Source organism: Arvicola amphibius, chromosome 12 (genome assembly GCF_903992535.2).
Source record: "Arvicola amphibius chromosome 12, mArvAmp1.2, whole genome shotgun sequence".
In the NCBI taxonomy this organism is placed as follows: Eukaryota; Metazoa; Chordata; class Mammalia; order Rodentia; family Cricetidae; genus Arvicola; species Arvicola amphibius.
This window is the reverse complement of record NC_052058.2, coordinates 104,582,872-104,606,214: the sequence shown is the minus strand read 5'-3', so window position 1 is coordinate 104,606,214 and position 23,343 is coordinate 104,582,872. Positions and strand designations below refer to the sequence as shown.

At 41.3% G+C, this 23,343-nt stretch overlaps 1 protein-coding gene across 1 annotated transcript in view; it reads right to left on the bottom strand.

Moving 5' to 3' along the window:
* The window catches only part of Cntnap5 (contactin associated protein family member 5), a 954,245-nt gene that overhangs the window by 742,904 nt on the left and 187,998 nt on the right, over positions 1 to 23,343 (bottom strand). Inside the window, 1 exon segment of the mRNA XM_042054039.1 lies at positions 19,835 to 19,939. Coding sequence (XP_041909973.1) covers positions 19,835 to 19,939 — 105 coding nt within the window.

Genomic DNA, 23,343 nt, shown 5'->3' with positions numbered 1-23,343 from the left:
CACACATTCAAGCATACCATGCATACACATGAAAAAGAAAATGTAGCAATAAGTATGTACCTTTGTAAAAACCAATCAATTAAATAAATCAAAGTCAAAAGTGAAAGTACAGGGTGTTTGGCTTAAGATGACTTCTTCAAACATTTCTGAAGAAAACCACATTTTCCTTTGATTTAGAGTAGGAATGGGGAGAAAACCCCACCTCAGTTTCTTTTTTTTTTATTTAAAAAATTTCCATCTCCTCCCCTCTTCCTCCCCATTCCCTCCCCTCCCCTCTCCCCATACCCTTCCTCCCTCCCTTTTCAGGCCAAGGAGCCATCGGGGTTCCCTACTCTATGTTGAGACCAAGGTCCTCCCAACTCCCCCCAGGTCCAGGAAGGTGATCAACCAAGCTGAGACGGCACCCACAGAGCTGAAAATGAGCCAGAGTGGAGCAGCTACGGTGGGCATTCATACAGATGAAGTTAGGCATGTTCTGAACCTTCCAGTCGCAGCTTGAACACTTAGCATGAAGGATCACTTCCTGACTGATAATTGCCCAGTCTTTCTCCCTAGCACTGAAGATGCCCCTCCACACACATTACAGCTAATAGGCAGACCCTCAGAGCTCCTGTGGTTGTCCCAGCAAACGCTTTCTTTGATAGCCAAACAGTAAATGTGTCTCAGAATGAAGTGGGTGACCTGAAAAAGTGGATAGGCTTTCTAAGGCAAACTGTGTGCTCACCAATTCCCGGTTCTGAATTACATCAAAATTGGGTGAGCATGAAGTCAGGTGTCAACTGCGGCAACGTTGTCCTTAGCACAGCTGGTGACTCTGATTTCTGAATATGAGGGCTGTTGTCAGTCCTGCAATCTACATTTAGAAGCACTTAAAAGAAATTTCAATTTCAAGCAAGTTTACAAACCTTTATTTATTACTTATTTGGTTTTTTTTTTTTTTGGTGTGTGTGTGTGTGTGTGTGTGTGTGTGTGTTTGCCCATCTTTGAATACATGTGTACTAAGGTATTCATGTGAAAGTTCAGGACAATTTTTGTGATTTGGTTTTCTTCTTCCATCATGTGGCTCTCCAAGGACTTACGTCAGACTGTTAGCCTTAAAAGTAGGCGCCTTTAGCTGATGATCCATCTTTTAACTTGAAAGAGAAAAAAATTATTTCACCATAAATATGTACAATATTCATAACTCAGCCATACTTTCCCAAACATAAAACCAGGGATGATCTTAAGACTATCTCTGATTTCATTTCTAACAACCTATAAGCCTCACCCACTGCATACTGGACTATTGACATGTTATATATGATATATGTATATGTGTATACATATAGGTATACACATACATGCATGCACATATGCATACACACATATACATATACATACACACACACATACACACGCGCGTTCATATTAGACCAATCTCATATAGCCCAGGCTGATTTCAAACTCCTTACATAGCTGAGGATGACCTTGAATGACTGATTCTCTTGCTTACACTGCCTGAGTGTTGGGATCGCTGGTGTAATGTTGGGAATCTAACCAGGGCTTAGAGCGTATTAGCTAATTACCATTTCAGCAATATCTGTGTCCCACCCCTACACTGATAACTTAAGGTTCTGCTTTTGTTTTTGTTGTTTTGTTTTTCAGAAAATGTGGTGCAACTAGATGTTAGTGCAGAAAGTAGAGGTTGAGTTCAGTACCCTGATCTGCTTCCAAGGCTAGGTTAGAGGACCTTCTCCCAACTGTACTCAGCCACAGCGCCAGGGGACTCGGGCTGCTTCTCCACCCTCGTGTGGCCTATAACTGACTAAGCAGGGGACTCCCGTGCTGCCATCCAGTGTCCAGCCCCAGAGTTCTTTACTCCCAAGCCCCAGCAGTCACCCTTCTCTAGCTCATCAGCCTGCTCCCACCTGAACCGTTAATCACACTTCACCCTCTCCCCACTGTCCCTCTGGGTTTTCATGGAAATCAGCAACCGTATTTCATTTGAAATATAATTTGCTACATTAGTGTGAACATGTGTGCATGTATGTGTGTGCGGTAGGTGGGTGTTTCCCATGGTGCCCATTTGTGGGTCAGCGGACAGCTTGTGGGAACTGACTCTATCTATCCTTCCATCATGTAGAGCACAGAGACGGAACTCAGGCCCTGAGGCTTGGCAGCAGGTGTTATACCTGCTATGCTATCCTGTGATGGTTTGAAAGAAAATGGCCTTCATAGAAAGTCGGACAAATAGGCAGTGTGGCCCTGTTGGTGGAGGTGTGACCTTGTTAGAAGAAGTATGCCACTGTGAGGGTGGGCTTTGAGGTCTTCATTGTTTGAGCTATTCTGTTGCCTGTGGATCAAGATGTAGAACTCTCAGTTCTGTCTCCAGCACCATGTCTGTCTGCCCACTGACATGTTCTGTCATGACAATGGACTAAACCTCTAAAACTGTAAGCCAGCTCCAATTAATTGTTTTTCTGAAACAACATCTCTTTACTGTGAAATCATACTTTTTACTTATGAATTTAATCTACATGAGATTATTTATTATTTTTAATTAAGATGTTAAAATGAGTCCTCTTCAATGTAGACTCATTTTCATTTTATGAAGTAACATTTTAAAGAGTTAAAACTGTAAATAAATAATAGAGATTATTTGTTATCAAAAAAAGGAGTTCCTGTGGTCATGGTGTCTCTTCATGGCAAAAGAAACCCTAACCAAGGCATATCCCCAAGCTCCTAGAAATGCTATTTTAATTTTTGTGCGTCGGGGAATATTATCGTTCCTTAGAGCTGGTCTAGTGGATATAACTAGAGACTTTAACTCAGTTCTTCTGTCTTCAGGTTTATGCCTTGTGGTTTTAACAGTGACTAAAATCAGAAGCAAGTATAAAAGACTCGCCTATAGAATCATAATCAAACATTAAATAAGACAAAGAAGCTGTGTCTGTGCACCCTTGTAAGTCTTTGCTTCAGCTTCCAGTGTCACAGTGCTGATTGCCACCTTGAATGCAGGACACAGGCCGCGAGAGAGACTGGGTGGGATGCAGAACAATAACTCCCTCCGTTTCTGCCTATTTCCGTTTCCACCTCAGAAATGGAAAAAAGAATTGATGGACGCCCGCCACACCTTTGAAACGGCACAGCATGGATTCTTTTCAGAGATGCTGAATAGCACATAGTCCAAAATAGACTCCATCTGTACAAGATCAGCTGCAATAATCAGTTAGGACATACAATACTTTTACACCTAATATGTTTTAAGCACACAGTTTGGCTTATTTTGCTTCATTTTGTGTGTGTATGGTGCATTTCTATGTTCGCGTATGTGCCTGTATGTGTTTGTATGCTTAAGTACATGTGTGAAAGTCAGAAGCCAGTGTTTAGTGTCTTCCCGTATTGCTCTTTATATTATTTTTGAGACATACTCTCTCCCTGTACCTGGATTCCTAGTTAGCTTCAATTTGACACAGCCTAGAATCATCTAGGCTCTCAGTCAATTGAGAGGTTGCTCAGATAAGCCCATATGCAGTTATCTTGATTATTAATTGAGTTGGAGGGCCAGATCCACTGTGGGCAATCCCCTTACCTGGACAGGTGATCCTGGATTTGATAAGAAACCACAAAGTTGAGGCTTGTAATTAAACCAGCATGGGCTATGATTTCTGCCTTCAGTTTCCTGTTTGAGTGCCTTCCCTGACTTCCCTCAAAGACAGAAGTGATTTGGAAGTGTAAGCCAAAAGAAACCTCAACAGAGTAACTTTGATCAGAGTGTTTTTTACCATAGCAACAGAAAGCAATCTCAAACACTGTAGCTCACCAATTCGACTACATTAGCCAAGTGAAAGCCAAATATAGCTTTTCTCCACCTTGCCATTGCTGGGATCGCAGACATGCACATTCATGCCCGGCTCTTACAGGGTGCCAAGAATCCTAACCCAAGGCTTGGTGCTTCCACAATAAGCACTCTACCAACTGAACTATCCCACCAGCTCTTGACCATTGCTTAATCCCTACAACAAATTTCACAAGAGACGTGTTTCCCAGACTTGTGTCTTCCCACACATCACACAAATCCCTATAAACAACAAACGTTTTCCCTTGAATGCACCAGGAACTAGGAGGGTGGATGGGTTGCAGCCTAAGTTATGATACATGTGTTAGCCCTGTAGCCACGATACAAAACTGTTTCCTGGACAAGTCCACTTAATGCGTCAAGCACAGTAATAAGTATAAACAGAAGCCTTGGGCTGGTAAGATGGCTCACTCGGTAAAACACTTGCCTTGCAAACATGAACACCTGTGTTCAAGCCCCTGCACCCATATTAAAATGCAGAGAAAGTGGTGCACAGCTGCAGTCCCAGACGGCGAGGAGGAGACAGGTATATCACCAAGGCTCACTCGCAGGCCAGCTTGGTAAGCTTCAAGTCATTGAGAAAGCCTGTCTCCAAAAAAACAAACAAAAACAAACAAACAAAAAAAAAAACCAAGCAGGTGGAGTCTGAAGAATAACTCCTGAAGTTGTCCTTTGACGTCCACATCAACATGTGTACATTACACATGAGAGTTTCTTCTCTGAACATTTAATACTGAGCCATGCTTCTACGAGTAATAAAATTATGCTCACATGTGTCTAAGTAATAAAATTATACCTCACATTCAGAAGGGCATCCACTCTTCACTTTAGATTAGTCTCATCCCCATGAAAGAGGCTTTGGAGTGAGCAAAGACCCTTAAGTCTGCGACAACATTAGATGTAACATACACACGCTCCTGTGCTACCGGACAGGTGTGGGATGACAGGATGCTACAGCTGACAGTCACCCATGGGCAACACTTCCGGTTTAAGGGATAACAAAGCTCTAGAGGTAAGCCAAATAGAAACTTCACCAAATACCCAATGTGTTGTCTTAAAAGACACATATCCTATAGGGTCAGGTTGGAAAGTGGCCCACTCAGTGGACCTTTCGGAGGACTCAAGGTGGGTTCCTAACACCTCCGTCAGGCAGCTCACCACTAATCCAGGTCCTGGGTATCTGACGCCCTGTTTTGGCCTCTACAGATAGGGGGCACATATGCACACAGACACAAGCAAAGACATATATACAGAAATAAAACTGTAGATTAAAATTAGAATAAAGCTATAGATTAAAATTTTTTTAAAAAAAAATGTGTAAGGAATCCTAGGACGGGTCTGTTTGAGACCCATCCCAAAATTTGCAAAGAGAAGCAAGGGGGTTTAGTCCCAGGGGACTCATGGAAAGAGGGACACCTTTATCTGAATTGGATCCAGTTGTAGTCAAGGGCTGTTGGCCACTAGAGCAATGTTGGGAGAATGGTTTGGGATATGTTCATTTAGGTGTCCTGGAGATCAGCTACGAGACAAAGACTTCAGAGCACATCATTCGTCTGTAAATAATACTAGGAGAGCTGAGAAGGTAAAGGAAATGTGGGAAAGGCAGCCTGTGGTAGGTACCCCGTAAAGCCCGGCGTCTGTGAGTAAATGAGAGGTTAGTTGCTGTCACAGGAGGTGACTAAGGGATGCATGATGGTGGACAGAGTCAGAGGCCTCATCATGCAAAGAGGAAAAGATGTCGCCTCAGTGTGGGAAGCTTTCCTGTGGGACATTCTTTGCCTCTGAGGATTTCCTAGCAGGTCGGTTGTCTCTCAGCTGTGAGAGCTGACTGTCTGCCAGAAGTAAGTACTATTGTCTTAGCCTGAGTTACTATGGTGGTGATCAAAAACCATGGCCAAACCCAACTTGGATGGGAAAGGGTTTATATCACTCAGTTTCTTATAACTCTCCATCTTCAAAAGCAGTGAGGGCTGGGACTCAAGCAGAGCAGGAACCTGGGGGCAGGAGCTGATGCAGAGGTCGTGGGTGAGATCTGCTTATTGGCTTGCTCTCCACGACTTGCTCAGCTTGCTTTCTTATGGAGCCCAGGAACACGAGCATAGAGGTGACACACCCACAGTGAGCTGGGCTGCCCACATCAATTATCAATTAGAAAATTGTCCTACATGCTTGCTTACAGTCCAATCATCTATGGACTCATTTTCTCATGTAGTGATGAGGTGCAGGCAGGCCTGCTTTTCATCCTGCCCGGCTCCCAGCCACTGGCTAGCTTATGCCCCGAAATAACAACACACAAATTGTATTCTTTTAAATACTGCCTGGCCCATTATTTTCAGCTCCTTACTCACATCTTGACTAACCCATATCGAATAATCTGTGTAACACCACAAAGTGGTGTCTTACCAGGAAAGATTCAGCATGTCTGACCTGGCGGCTGGCTTCATCGCATCTATCTCCCTGAGCAGAGGCATGGCAGTCTGCCTCACTTAGGAGAGGCGTGGCAATTGTCTGAGCCATCTACCTCACTTCCTTCTTCCTGTTCTGTCTACTCCACCCACCTATGTTCTAACCTATTAGGCCAAGCAGTTTTCTTTATTAATTAACCAATGAAATCAACAGATTGATAGAAGACCCGCCTCCATCATTCTCACTTGAGGCTCACTCCCCTCCGAAGACTCTAGCTTGTATCAGGTTAACATAAAATTAGCCAGCACAACTGTTCATAGACTTGTTCAGTCTAAAAAGAAGTCTGCTTGCTTCCTGCACATCTCAGGCCATTGTGGAATAATATAACTTCCACAATGTAGCACTGGCTGTCTCACTGCATAACTGATTTTATGGAGCCCTTTGTGATCTAGATCTTCCTCCTGCCATGCGTGTTTCTTCTAGCTCCTCCATCCTTACCCCACTACATTTCTCGGGAAGGACCCTCACCAATCTCTTCCACATGCGCTCCTTTTAGGAAGGGATGTTGTCATGGTTTCTACCATTCTGGCTTTGTGACTAAATAGTGCAGTGGTGAAGTGTGAGAGTCGTGGACACACGCCGCCTCCATGAGCCTGTGTGGATGCCGCTGCTCACCTGCGCCTGTTTGTGAACTATGGAAGCGCTTGTGGTTCAGGCAGTGTGGCTATGGCATCCTTCAATAAATAGTTTCCGTAAAGTTTGAAGTGTGTCCCCCAGTGAACAGTTAGGTGCCAATCAGGCCATGCCCACATGCAGAAGTTTGGAAGAAAAGGGCAAGAGCTACACATAGAGCCTGTCTGTGAATCTGTAGTCTTTAACAGACTCTCCAGGTATCAGGATTCAGGCGCTTAAGAGGCATTCAAATTTAAGTCTCACTTTCTTCAGGGCATTTACAGGGTTCAGCTGCTGGACCTGGGGACATCAGAGGACAGAGAGTGTAATGAGCACCTTTATGGATGTGCCCATCTTTCCCACACCCTCAGACTTGTATGTTCTCTCCCTATCATGCAGGACCCCTCACATCTTGCTGCCTAGGAGTCAGGGACAGTCTGGCTGCAGGTTATGTTGTGAAATATGCATCAGCCTCACAGCAGGACACACCCTCCTTCCTCTGAAACCTGGAAGAAGGAGGCCTAGTCTGCCATGTGAGCGGGAAGTCTCTCAGAGCTCCGCCACGCTGCTGTCTATCTACAGTATTAATGCCTCTCCTAGGAAATGTATTACCCCAAAGGGCGGTCTGTCTCAGTGCCCCCCATGCCAAACCAAGGTTTTTCATCTTTGGAAGAGTGAAGCCATTAAGGCTGTGGTAGACAGGGAATGTCTGCCTGTCTATTTCACAGGTCAGAAGTTACATGTGACATGATGAAGCCATTAGGAATTCACGGAGGTTCAAAAGATTCCCAGTTTAGTTCTAAGTAAGAAAGCCTCGTATTTGCCCACTTTGACCCAGAATTGCTTCATACGCACATAAACAGCCAATCATGGATAGAAATGTGAGGGGAGCTCATGCATACAAAAGTACAAAGACTGATTAACAGCTCAGTATGATACTGGACACCTAAATTTAAATGAAATAAAACTGACTAGACTTCCTTGATGAAACCAGCTATATCTCAATGCTCAATCTCTCTCTCTCTCTGTTTCACTTTCTCTCTGCCTCATCCCCCCTCTCTCTGCCCCCCGCGCCGTGTGTGTGTGTGTGTGTGTGTGTGTGTGTGTGTGTTTACAGGCACCCATACACATACCTGTATGGAGATCAGTTGTCAGGCTTGCCCATCATTTCTCAGGAACTGTCCCCCTTGCTTTGGGAACAGGGTCTCTCATTGGTTTGTCTAGGCTGGGGAGCCTGTAAATTCAAGGGTTTCTTCTGTCCCCACCTCCTCAGTTCTAGGATTACCTTTCTGTTCTGACATACTCAGTTTTTTATTATGCTCTGGGAACAAAATATGGTCTCAAGCTTGAAAAGCAAACACTTTATCAAGTAATCCATCTCCCCGCCACAATACACGGTTGCTTTATATAGTGACTGACTACTGTCCTGTATGACACAATCTGCCATTTCTGACTTTGCAGAAGTTTCTATCAAGCACAGTTGCTCTAGAATTTTTCTCATTTAATGAGTGCTTAGCTCCATTTTAATTTGGTAATTCACTATACTAACTGGTATCCCCTTCTCAGGCCTAAAGAACTTTTCGTGGATTTAATGAATTATTTATAAATTATTTTATTTATTTATAATTATTGAGTTCCATCCATAAGTAAAATCCTGTAGAAGATTTAACAACACAGTAAGACAGCATTCCTGGTTTGGTGCAGGTATAAGAAAAGTGATTTTTTTCCTTTAATATACTTGGGAGGAAGGAGGAGATGTGAAACCTTAGTCATTTGAATGATGAGTCTTGTTGACATTATACTTAAACCTGTAGCCCATTACCAACAATTTTTTATATGCTGGTGCACGGTACATTAAATAGTTTTATTTGTGTAATTTCTTTTATCAGCCAGTAAGGAAGGTAAGTCTGTTTTCTTTGTTTTTGTTTTTGTTTTGTTTTTTTTTTAGTTAAATGGGTTACATTTTACTTCTAGGACTTGGGACAAATAATCCACACCCCTCCTATGTAAATACTATGATGAAGACTTGGACGATAGCTCAGTCATTGGAGAACTTGCTGTACAAGCATGATTAGTTGATTTTGATTCCCAGAATGCTCATTTAAAATGCAGGGAGTAATGATGCGAAGTTATAACCCCAGAACTGGGAAGGTGGAGACAGGAAAATTTTCAGGGTTTTTCTTGCCAGGCAAATTGGTAAGTTCCAGTACAGTGAGAGACCCTGTCTTAATAAATAAGGAGGATGGTCCCTGAGGAATGATACCCAAGATTGCTTTATGGCCTCCAAATGCATTTGTACACACTTGCCTGGTCATACAAGTGTATATATGCACACACACACACATATACACACACACACACACACACACACACACACACACTGACAAAAACACAATGCTAGCAAGATGTATTAACTTTCTTTCATGCCTAGAGAGCACTGCTGTATTTAAATGAACATGGGTGGATTTATTAACTTCAGAACGCTGCTGTCAGGAAGATGACAAGACCCTACTGGTCTGTCTCTTTGCACAGGCCTGGCTGCGTTGAAGATTTTGTTTATATAGGGAAATATATTTTAAATTCACACTGGAAAAACATTTCCACACATATAATAACATCAATAAATATTGCGCAAACAGTGCTAAGGTATAGCTGAGCTTAGAGTGTATGCTTATCATGCACGCTTGAAATCATAAGTTTATGTCCCTGAATGAACACACACACACACACACACACACACACACACACGATGGGGGAAGGAGGACACATACACACATACATATATGATAACGTCACAGAAGCATTGCTCGCTATAACAAACATTAGGTTACATCTGTGAGATATTTTGGCGCAGTCATGGAACTAACATTAATACCAGGTGCCGTGTGTTCTCCTGAGGAGGGAAGTAAGGCTCTCTTCGCACTTCATGGCATTTTAAGAGGCTCAGGACGGTCTCTGTTTTCTGATAGTAACAAATAGTCAATTATCAACCACTAGACAAACAAAAGTGTTTAACAATTTTTCCCTTTTGTACTTTACATCACCCCATTTAAGTTAAAAGCTATCAACTGGTAAACATAGGCACTGCATTTATGGATATGAAAGGAAATGAACATGAGAAGAGGAAATGGCTTGGCCAATTTCTGTAAGTTTGATTTAGACTATTCTTCTCGTTTGTTTGTTAGTTGTTGAGGCAGGATCGCTAGCTGAACTGCCTGTATTGCTGAGGATAACCTAGAACTTCTGCTCCTCTAGCTTCCACCTCAACTCTGTGTGTTAGAAATCCAGACACAGTGCCACACCTCGTTTACCCAGTGCTGAGAAATGAACCCTGGCCTTTTTGCATGTTACAGCAATCTACCAATAGAACTGCACGCCTATCCCTGAACCTGTTTTTACACATTAAATCCAGATCATGCAGCCTCAAGCAGTCTATATGGTAGCCTGGAGCTGTCATTAAGCAAGCAGACATGGTGGCACTACCATTATAGGGTCCTTGGTGTTCTTACCTAACATCTGAGGCTAATCACACTGAAGAACTTTGCCTCCCAATTTTTTTTTCTAGCTTCATCTCCTCATAATCAAATGATTCAAAATAAAAAGTAAGTTGCCCAAAGAAGGTAGTGTATACATATGTGTGTATGGTATGGTGTGGTGTGGTACTGTGTGTGTTTGGTGTGCAATGTGTGTGGTATGGTCTGGTGTATGTGCCATGTCTGGTGTGTGTGTGTGTGTGTGTGTGTGTGTGTTTGTGTGTGTATGTGTGTATGTAGTATGTATGTGGGTGTGTATTCTGTGTTGTCTTGTGTTGTATATGTTGTGTGGTAAATGAGAATGTGCTGTGTTGTGTGTGTGTGTAGTTGTATTCTGTGCCAAATTAAAAAGTCAAGAGCTAGCCGGGCGGTGGTGGCGCACGCCTTTAATCCCAGCACTCGGGAGGCAGAGGCAGGCGGATCTCTGTGAGTTCGAGACCAGCCTGGTCTACAAGAGCTAGTTCCAGGACAGGCTCCAAAGCTACAGAGAAACCCTGTCTCGAAAAACCAAAAAAAAAAAAAAAAAGTCAAGAGCTTGAAACATTTTCACTCATTCATGAACTTTGGAAGCTGACCATACACTGATATAAAGGAACCAAATTCTCCGTGTAAACAAAATTGTCATGACAGAGGTATACAATCTGAACTTCTAAATGCAAAGATTTCAAAGTAAAGAAAAAGACTTAAAATTTCAAGGGATACTGTTAAACATAATTATTTGGAACTCTGTTTTATAGGGAAGAAAGCCATGAACATTTTTCCTCTTATGGGTATAAAACCACTTTGATTATTTGTGTTTAATCACACAAGATAACTTAAATTCTCTCCCTGATCTAGATCACATCTGGCAGTTTGATGCTTGGCCAGAAGTGGCTAAATTTCCTGTTCTCAGTGCTTGTGAAAGCCCATCTAACTTAATCCCCCAACTCTGAAGCTTTCTTACCACAAAACACATGACATGTGACACACAGAGATCCTCCCTAAGCTGTAATTACACGGAGTGACTTGGCCGCCTAAGTTAATGGCCACTGACCTCTGCTTAGTGCACTTCCCAGGCCTTTTCAAGAGTGATTAGTGCTCTTTCTTGCTTTTCATTTCCCTTGTATGAGATGAGATGAAGGTTAGAGGGGCCTTGGAAGTAAAAGAACAAAATCCATTCAGCAAATCCCCTCCAGTGATGAGCTAGCAATACTGGACAATCCTTAGCTACTGGGCTGGCTTGCCAGAACTTGATTTACTCAACAGCTCTATTAGTTGTGCCATTTTTATTTAATTTTATTTTTATGTTTGAAAAATTAGTTTATCCCTGATGGAACTCATTACATTTGTATTGTTTGGGATTGGAACACAGGCTTCCTGGGTTCTCCCTCTCACTTTGGACAAACCATTGTTTCTGCTGGTACATAGTCACATGCTGTGTACTTTCTCCCTTTGTGTGACACTTGAGAATATTCAACTCTGCTCTTAAACATTGGAAATAAAATATTTTATTCATGTTCAGTGCATGATGGATTTTATGTGGTTTACAAAGGATTCAAATACTTTAAAAGATACCCAAGACATGCAAGAAAAGTCCTTCCTTCACGAAAAATGGAGCAGCAGGTCGGAGAGCAAGAATATGTCTTGTTGAAAAGACATTTCCTCTGAATTAAAATAACTTTCTTGAATGCAAGGAAAAGGCTTAGGAGACTCAACAAGTAAATAAAACTCAAAAGTCCCATGCAGTCTTGGAAACCTACAATACTTGCAAGGCCTCTCTTAGATGTGATACCAACTGTATCATTTGCAAAGAGGAGACTCTGGGTTCAGTTGAGCTGCTGCGGGATCCAGCTGGGCTTTTTAAATCGTCACTGCTAATGAGTCATCCATGTTCCTGTAAGTGGCTTTCACCGACAGACCTGCCACTAACCCCAGTAAACTTGTGGTTCATTAAGTTAGACCGGAGTGGACTCCTTCCTTGGGATGTTATTAGTGCACTGTCTGTAGTGAACAAATGTTTTTCATATCTTCTCAGGAAATTTCAGTCACCACCCCTGAGATTCAACAGACCTTCAGGATGGGATTTCATTTATGGGAATGAGATCTTTTCTAACTTGGATTCCATCTTCAGGAAAATAATGGGACATTCTCTAACGTTTGCATGGAAAGCAAACACATGGATGGCACAACACAGGAGGAATCTGTTAACTACTGTGATAGGAACAGGAGTGAATGAATAGACTGTGAAGAAAAGCTAAACAAATCTCAGAAATCTCAAGGAAGAACAGTGTGTCCTTCAGTAACATCAGCGCTCATTTGTGACGCACCCACTTCATGATTATCCAGTCTTACAGATCAAGTCAATTGTCTCTGCAGATGAAAAGTCTTTCTGTTTGCTAACTGATTAGATTTAGCTACCAGGAAACTATGTGTTAGCTTATGAACACATAGTTCATAAGCTGTAGAGTTTGGTTCTCCCCTAAGATGCGATGATAGTTAATTACAAGTGCTAACCTGACTTGGTTAAGGGACCCCCAGTTGAAAACATTGTGTCTGTGAAGATGTCTCTGGTAGAGACTGGCGTTTCAGTCTCTTAGTGGGACAGATCAATTCTCATTCACGTGAGGAGACACCAAGCAGTCCACTTGCCCCTCCTTTGGGCACAAGACACCTGTCTTCTGTTCTTAGCCCAGAGGCTTTCAGGCTCAATCTTTGGGCTTGGAGAGTTTTGGGGGCAGTTACCCATTCTCAAGTTTCAGCTCAAGAGTTACTCCATCAGCCTCTCTGTTCTCGGAGCTCTGGGTCACAGGGATGCATCAGTTTCCCTGGTTCTCTAAAAATAACCTAACTGTTTATTGTGTCCTTTCCCATATATAGCTGTATGCACCTGTATACATACTATATATATATATGTATATATATATATATACATACTGTACATACTGTCTCTCTAGAAAATTTTAATAAATACAGACTTTTGCTTCTTTTCAATCTACTTGCAATTGTTTTGTGACATTTCACTTTTCCTTCAGTTCTTCAAACGACTTTGCACTTCTGGAACAACTTTTCTGTCTTCTAGCTTCTCTTGTCAATAAATTGAATATTCCTTTATGTGCTCGTTTGTACGAGACTTCTGACTTTAACAGACTAAACATCATACTCTAACATCTAATCTAAGCATGATTTATTGCTTAGCAATTTTACGCTATGTACTTTGAAATAAAAAAAAAGAAAAACTGCATGTGTATCTTATTCCTTAGCCTGCAAGAGCTAAAATCCAGTTTAGAGACAGATGGCTATGTTTTAGTGTGTCTGTTTGTACATATGCAAGTGTCAGCCCTGGTGCATGGATATTTAGAAGGACAGTGACTGTGTATTGGGTGAGTCATGAGGGGAAGAAATGAATGTGACTAACTCAAACAGGCTGCCAAAATGTATGCTACTATGGGAAACACGGTATTAGGAGGACTGGGGAATGCATCTCAGTTGGTCCAGTGCTTGTTCAGGGCTTGATGCCCAGCACTGTTTAATTTCAGAATGGCCATACAGGCCTGCAACCATAGAACTGAGGGGACAGAGGCAGGGGATTCGGACCTTCAGGGTCATTTTCATCTGAAAAATGAGTTCCAGGCCAGCCTGAACTAAATACCGGTGGAAAAACAACAGAAGAATAAATCCTGAGGCTGCAATGGCAGTGTGGAGACTTATTAATCACAATCTGCTATTGTTCACGAAAAGTCCAATAAGGCAGTAAAGCAGATACCAACACATGCACTCACACAAAGGGAGTATGGGAAGAGAAGGCTGTATCAGTGAACTCGACAGTGCTAAACATTTCACAACATACACATATGTAAAATTATCACACTATGTAGTTTAATGTATATAATTAATTTGTTCCTTATGCTTCAATAACACCATGGGGGAAAATAATTGCACTAATAAGAATAATGCACATCTACTTCTCTGTTCATTACTGAAGTTATGAGGCTCTGCTGGACAGAGATATGGGGAGTGTGTCCCTGGATGACAGTGACGATGGAGGAAGAGATAGATTGGTGAATTCCTGCCATGACCATGGCATTCCTCCCTGTGTTGAAGCTCTGGCACCTTGAGAATGGGGATAAAGGTGATTGCTCTGTGGAGGGTGGTTGGTGTACTGAGAGGAGAAGCAGCCAGACCTTCTGCTTCTGCTTCTCTGTCTCCTAGCATGCTGTTCTTGTGATTTTTTTTTTTACAGTTCTGTGTTACATAAGCTTGTAACAAGACTGAAATCCTAGATAGACATCCCAGTACTAAGGTAAAAAGTACTTGATTCCTTTGTGGCTATCAGAATATCCAACATTTCATACCTATTGTAGTATTTGCTTTGGGGAGCTTATTTGATCTCTGTCCATTCATAAAATAAAAGGGGAGGTTTAAAGATTCCAGTAGAAAGGGGATGATCATGCTCTTATTTCTTTGGGCCTTGTTAGTTTATAAATAAGACACAAATCTAGTCTAGGAAGAAAAAAATAAATCATCACTTTCTTGCAATTTTCAAAATCAATTAATGCTACATGGTTTCTTTCTAGCTTGCTAAACTTTATACTTGCCTATTCATTCACAGGAAAAAAAATGTTCTTCACAATGTTACCATCTTTTCACATTTTATACTAATAAAATCATAACATATGTACATATATCCCCTATGTAGAATATATTTGCATATACTCCTATTCATTACTTTATTCACTCATCTGTGCATACAGTTTAGACTCTGAATTCTTGGGTGTTGTGCTTACATTCCCAATGCAAACTATTTTATTTTATTTTACATTCCAACCACAGTTCTACTCCTACCCCTATTCCCGCCCCCTTACTTCCCTTCCAGCCTACTGCCCATCCACTCTGCCAAAAAACCTAATTTTAAAAGTATCTGTTTTTATTATTTTTGATTTGTGTGTATGTGTGCATGTGGATATCTGCATGTAAGTGGAAGGCCTGTGGAGGCCAGAAGAGGGCATCATAGCTACTGAAGCCGGAGTTGTGAGCCACCCATTATGACAGCTGGGCACCAAACTCAGCTCCCCAGGAAGAGCAAGCAAGCACTTTTAATCAGTAAGCCATCTTTCCAGCCCCTTCACCATGTTCTTTTGTTCTTTTGAGTCAGGGTCTCTCACTAAACCAGGAACACACTGGTTTGATTGATTAGATGGCCAGCATGGCCCAGGGATTCTCCTGACTCCATGTACTCCTCACAAGGCTTGGGTTAATGTGTACACTACCAGGTCTGGAATTTGATATTGCTGGTGGACTCAGGTCCTCATGATGTGAAGCAAGTACTCAGACAACTGAGTCAATTCCTCAACCCATTAACTCTTTATAAATCATATCCCTACCTGCCCAGGCCAATCATACATTAAGCGTCTAGAATAATCCCTAACACATAAGAGGTACTCTTAGTCACAGAAGCATTGGCTGGTCATTAATTGGTCCCACATCTTTAGCTTGTAACTCCGGTTGCACTTTAAAATCTCCTGGAAACCTTCTGTGCATTCATTTGATCAATAACCATACAAAACATCTGGGCTATGGGTTAGACAATGTCACTGGCAAAGGTGCCCAGGTGGTTCAGACAGAGGAGAGCCAGGGTGCCAATTTCCCTAGAGCCTGGCTTCGCCCATCCCTAAGGGAAGATGTGGCCCTGTCAATGGAGAGTGCTGCCTGTCTGTTGCTCACTCTGTTCTCTCCATTCCAGCTTCATGACTGAAACTTCTGCTTAGTCTCCTCAGTTTAGAGTCTAACCAAAGGAGACAAGACTTCAGTCTCCCCTCACACACATGGTCTGAAGTAGAGGTGCCCAGGATCCTCACTCAGCCAGAAAATGACAGGTGTAATTAATCATTACAGAGACATTCTCTCCAGTCAATATCTGTTTCCTAGAGAGGTAATTGACCTCCAATGGACCTGTTCTTTTCCAGAAGTGAATGAGGTGTTCCTAGACAGTGCTGACCTGGTACAGCCCTGTTAGAGTAGAGATGAGGCTAACTGTCTTCGAAGTACTTCTAGAGACTGTATTAAAATGTCTCAATCTGTGTTTCTTCCTGATATGAAAATGGGGTCTCCTTATTTGACTCCCAGATTTCTGTTCTACGGTGGCAAAGCTTTTCTCAACATGGGTTTATAGCCCAGTTTTCCAGTTAATACTGCAAGGCATCATTCAGAGATGCCGAAGATATAAATGCAATCTTCACAAGTGGCTTGTTGATACTAATAGAACACCACAGTATCATAGCTGGCATGTGAGTGCTGACTGGTTAGGTTCCAAGCCATTCTTCTTCCTGGCCCATCCCTCTCCCAGCTTTGCTAAAGAATCAAGCTGCTATTACAGCAGCAGTGAGCATGAATTCTGGATTCGTTTGAGTTTGGTTTAAAATTAAGTGTTTTCCTCCTTTCCCTGCTCTGTGATATCAGGTAAACTATTCCTTTTCCATGAAGTTCAGCAACACTATTTGGTGGGAAAAGGTTATAATTAATACTACATGATAGTTTTGCTATAGGCTAATATGATAATGTACATAAAATAATTAATAAAGTTCTCTACTTATCATATTAGTCCAAGACCAGTATTAGAACAGGCAATGAATGAAGGAATGCTTTGTTTTTCCTTTTGATTAGTACAGGACATTGCCATCCACAAGGGTTTCAGAATCTTCTGCATAACACCCACAGATGTTTAAGTCTTTGGTATAAAATGACTAAATAGTGATTCTCTGTAACATCTAATATATTGTAAATGCAAATGAATAGCTGCTGTACAGTTTTGTTTAGGGAAAAATGACAAGAAAACATTCATATTCAGTATATAGGCAAATTTTCTATTGTTTCCACCCAATAAATAGGGAGAACCATCTGTAGTTTTAGATGGCTTTTTCAAATAATTTCTGTCTCTTTTTGGTTGTTGGTAACCATTATAATTGCATGCTTGTAACACATAGCATGAAATAAACTACAATAGTATAAACAGATCTATAAATCAGAACTGATGGAGATTCAAAATCATAAAGTGTTAACAAATTAGATCCATCAAGGGTTAAAATATTAATAATTAGATAACCAACTAAAATGTATTCCAGAATGTAAGGAACATCAAAATAGAAACATGTAAGATAGTCTGCCTAATACACAGACAATTAAGAGGAGTTGGAGTGAATGAGAAAAGGCCAATGGATAAGCTGCACTTACATACAAATTTCTATATAAATTTGTGTGTATGGTGAGTGTGTATTTGAATATATGTTGGTGTACATATACTTGTTTATGTGTAAGAAAGCCCAAAGTTGACATCTGTAATGCCTTAGTTAGTTTTAACCATCAACCTGACATTGACATAGCCTTGAGTCACCTAAGAAATGATTCTTGAGTGATTGACCATATAATGTCTGAGAAAGTGACGGAGCAAAGGAATATCACATAGGGGAAGAATGATCACACTGGCCCTGGAACCCACACACCAGTTCTCTCTCTCCAGTTCTCTCTTCCTAGTTCTCTCTCTCCAGTTCTCTCTCTCCAGTTCTTTCTCTCTTCAGTTCTCTCTCTCTCCAGTTCTCTCTCTCTCTCCAATTCTCTGTCTCTTTCTCTCTTTCTCTCTGACTCTGGCATGTCTCAGGAGACCGTCTTGATTGTCAGTAGATATACACTGTGGACAGCATCATCTACTAGACAAGTAGTCCTAGACTATATTAAAAGCTTTCTAGGCAAGAACTTGCAAGCGAATCATCAAGCATCATTCTGTCCCTCTGCAGTTTCTGCTGTACTTCCTTGGTGGTGAGTGAGATCTTCTGTCAGAGGTAATAAAGGCCTACCTTTAGATTCCTGCTTTAATTCCTGCCCAGGCCTCCTTCAGGGATGAACTATAATCTGGAAGCTTGAATAACCTCTTCTTCTCTAAGCTTGCTTTTGGTCCGACTTTTTTATCACAGGAATAGAAAAGGAACAGTAGCAGGTCTTCCTCGCTGCTCTCTATCTCACAGGCTGGAGCAAGCTCTATTGTCAACCAGGAACTCCCCATTTAACTTGTCTTGCTAGCCAGCTTTGCTCTAGGCATGGCCTGTCTTTAATTTGTGAATACTATGACTGCATTCAGGCAGCTGCCATACCCTCCTGATGTTTACATGGGTTCTGAGGATCTGAACTTTTGTCCTAATGCTTGGGAGGTAAGTGCTTTAACCACTGAGCCATCTCCCATCACCCATCAGCCCTGGCATTCAACTATTTTTAAACCAAGAACAATTTTATAATAATAATCAGATTTTAGAATTTTATAAGCTAAGGTCTTTAAAAAAAGAAATTACCTAGTTCTCTATATCAATTTCTATATATCACAAAATCATTATCAAAATATGATTAAAAATAGTTAAATATCCAACATCATATTGATTAAGTTCAATTTTCATTAGCTATAAGTTAAGTGTAACTGCTTTATTTTTACCAGACCAAGTAATAACCCACAGAACCCTCTATATGGCAATGTTACAAATTATTTATTTTCTTACCTTTAATTCAGCACATTTAATATGTACTTTAAAACAGTACTATTAATCTCACAATAGAACTAAATGTATTGAAATATTTTAAAAACATTCAATTGACTTATCATGAGCATGTTTGTGGCCATTTATGCTGACATATGAAGTGTATATAATAAAACAAATATTTTTAAAAATATAATCTTCTTCTCCAATACTTCTTATGATGACAAAAAAAGGAATTCACAGGGTTGTGGATGGCTCAGTCAATAAAGTGCTTACATACAAGCATGAGGACCTGAGTTCGATACCACAGATCCATTTTAAAAATAATAGGCATGGTGGTGCATGTTTGTAATCAGGCAGAAGCAGAAATCCAGGCAGCCTAACCTTCAAGCTTCAGTCCAGTGAGACACCTTTGCTTATAAAAGAGTAGATGGCATGTGAGAAACTTCACCCAAGGTTGTCTTCTGTCCCTCCCCTAGCACATACTGAGTACATGTATGACTGCTTATATACTCATATGTTGTCTGTACGCACACGTACATGCACACATGAGAATCTACAAGAAGAATTCTACAGGATGTCATGGCTATGTGCTTACATGAGAGAGTACTTTCCTGACATGTGTTCCAGGGTTAGCACCTCCAGAAAACAAAACAAAACCCAAAGATTCCTTGGTGGATCTTTGGATTGGAGAAACATGATTCAGTATGCATTAACTCTATTATATGATGAGAAGCATTTTTTTTTATAGATTTAACCTCGCAGATTTCCTTCTGGACTGTGACTTTGGATGTGACCCCTGAATAGATAGACACAGTATCTCCTCTCTCCTTAGTACTCATTATGTCCTCATTTAACACATGGATTTAGGGCGGAGTCACTATACTTACCCATTCTCCAATTCAATTGAGCTGGGCTGGAACTTCCAGTGAGATCCGAGGAGCTCGAGAAAGCCATTGGTGAGAGGAAGGACCCCAATGGGTCATCACAGTTGTCTGAAAAGATAGGGAGAGGAGAAGAGGTCAGATTCTATTGGCAAGACAAATAGGACATTTTATTAGCCATCTGTGCTGGAAAGGGTTGGGGAATATTCTGCAGTGTGTGTTATTGTGGTTGTTTCTCATAGCATTCAAATATGGTATGAATTCCTTTCATGGATGGAGGAAATGAAGGCTGGACGGGTTCAAGTTCACAACTCTAGAGAGTAGTATAACTCAGCAAAACACTCAGGAAGATTTCTTTGAGTCAAAAGCCCAGCTCCCTATGCTTAACAGCTGAGCATTCATGAAAAGCCTCTCACAACATGTGTGTGTTTAGTCCATAAGGGAGACTCTCACAGGAGGGTGTTGTTTATTCTCCCATCTCGTCCTCCAAGGACCCTTGCAATAAATGTGTTCATTCCAACAGGATAATTTTGAATTTCTTTCTACAGTTTATAGGTGAGCCAGTCAGAAATGTGCTACTTACCTAATACCTCACTTGAGATACAAGAAGAAAAAGAGTAGTCACAGATGTCACACAATCTGGAGGTGGATAGTGACTTCAATAGCTAACTTCCTAGTCTTCCCTTCTGAGATACTATCTAAGGCTGCTTTAAAAATACTAAACAAGCATGGGTCCATTGGACCAATGAGACCACATGACATGTCTTGACAACATGGTTATGTCTTTTCAAGTTCACACTAATACATAGTCACTGGATTTCACATGGAGGGACTTGGTCTTCACACACCACACACCACATGCATAATTGATTTGGATATTTGTGCTCACCAAAACTAGCATTGAGATTTAATTACCATGCAACCAAACTAAGAGGCAGGATCTTTAAGTGGTGATTAAGCCATAAGGGCTCCACCCTCCTTGTGAATTTAGTGTTTCAGAACTGCAGCTTCTCAGCCTCTTTCCTTCTGTTACTTAGTGACTCAGTGATTTGGCGTTGCTACATACTGATATCTCCATATGAGACTTCTCAAATTTCAGAAATGAACAGTTACAAACTGTTCTTAATGAGGGATCCTGTCTTGGGTATTTGTTACAGTAGCACAAGACAGGTTAGGGAACTTAGTCATTGACGTAAGTAGTGATGCATTTTTCTGAATCTTCCACTAGATGGTCCATGTTTTCATAGGTCCTTAGCAAGGACTCTACTGCATAATAGAACTCAAGTAAATGTGTGTAGAAAAAGTGGGATGGTGAATGATACTGGCAGGGACCAAAGAAAGGACCAATCAATCAACCAATTAGCTAACCTCACAAAGCCCACATTCTTTTCCCATTTTTCCATTTTGAACACAATTGATTCTCTGGGACATTGAAAAATGACTTCACAAAATCTAGACAGACCTTACTCAAAACAGATTTAAAATGTGCCACTCAAGGTAAATTTCCTGGTGTGCAGGCTCTTGGGAGGAACTGATCTGACATTTTAAAAGAACATTTACATAGGATCATGCTTGTTTATCCAGCCAATTCTTACAAAGCTGCGTTTCAGATAATTGCAGGAAAAAAGTAATTGGAAACGTGAGGATTAAATTCTTGTTTGTTAAGTGTGTTTGCAAATCACCTGGTAAACTGTGTTTCAGGTTTCTCCAAATGCAAATGCTTCAACATTGTTTGACAAGAATGGAGCAGAGGCATATCTTAACTGAAGAGGAAAACATCAGAAACAGCAATGCAGCTTGGTGGCTCTGGGGCAAGGGGTATACAGCTGGAGAACATGGGGTATGTGGCTGCTTTACTCAAACACAGGCTGGAAATGCATTAACTCCCACAGAGCACTTGCTCGATCTCTCTTACATATCTTACACATGTGTACACACACACACACACACACACACACATACAAGGCAGAAATTACATTTGATTATGACCTTTTGTCATCAAGAGATATAAGAACATCAGATACAACCGGAAGCATAGCTCAATTTGCGAAGTGTTTGCTATGCAACCTTAAGGACCTGAGTCAACCACCCATGTGAAAACCTGAGTGCTGAACTACCTTCTTTTAACATCAGCACTGGGGAGGGAAAGACAAGTGAATCTTTGGGGATTGCATGCCATCTAGAACAGCTTATTTTGTGAGCTCCAGTCCAGTGAGAGACCCTATCTTACAAGAGAAGGTTCACAGTATCACGAGAAATGATACTGGGTTCATCTCTGGCTTCCACAGACACACAGACATGTATCAGAATACATAGGCACCTGCACTCTAGGACATGGGCACACACGCACAGATACAGGCACAGGGAAGCTCACATAGTGCAGTTGTCCCTATTGTGGCTAGATAACTTTTCTATGTGTCATGGATGTCCTTTACAAACACTGTGTGCTCCCAGCTCTGGTCATTCCCTAAGCCTTCCTTATCAAATTTTACAGTAGAATGAACCCTTTATTTTTCTACAAATTCACATTTTGCATTCTAAGGGAGTTGACTATACTCTTTTTAAAAATCTGAAGTTAGTTCAAGCCACACATCACTTAGAGAACAGCCCTGGAGCTTCATTTCTCTCCTTTTCACAGTTGCCCCTGTGTACACATGGAAATTGTTAAAATGCCGACAGTGTGGAAACAGACTTGTGACCTAATCGTTTAAATTTAAGTCATCGCATGCATTTTAAGATTCTATTCGTGCCTGTCCTCACATGGGCACTGGGGAAAGTTCTGAGCAACCGGAGCCATACCCTGCAGGTTGCTCACAGACCATTCACAAGCATAAGCGTTAAACAGATGGACGGGGAAATAGCTTAGAGCACATTCACTAAGGTTTAGCACAACTCAAAATCCTTCATACTTGTTCAGCCTTCTGTACTCCCCCAACAACAGCTTTAGAAGGAGCTAAACCTCAGGAGCCCATTGCCCTCATAGCAGTAATAGCTGGGCTTTCCACTCCCTATTCCCACCTCTCTCCTTTCTGAGGACAATTTTTCCATGTTGGGCATTAACAAATCCTTAGTCAAGAGTCAGGTTCATTGAGGACTTTTAAGTGTCTTGTCCTCACAGAACTGGTATACTTAAAGAAGGGGGTCTAAAGAACCCATCTGAATTGAGATCTCCCATCTCAAAACAATGATAAAAATAGATAAATTCCAAACCAGAAAGACAGATCATCCTGACTTCCACTTAGCATAATGAGTGGATTCCCTGTAGAGTCTCCATGGTAACCATGGAGACTCTGATGTAGGATTCCCCTATGAATATATTTTATTACCAATGGTTAATAAAGAACCTGCTTCAGCCTATAGCAAAGCAGAACATAGTCAAGCTGGAAAAGATATATAGAGAGAGTAGGCGAAGTCAAGGAGGCACCATGTAGCTATTGAAGGAGACTGACATCAGCCACCAGTCAAAACCTTACCAATGGGCCACAGCCTTGTGGCAATACACAGATTTTAAAAAG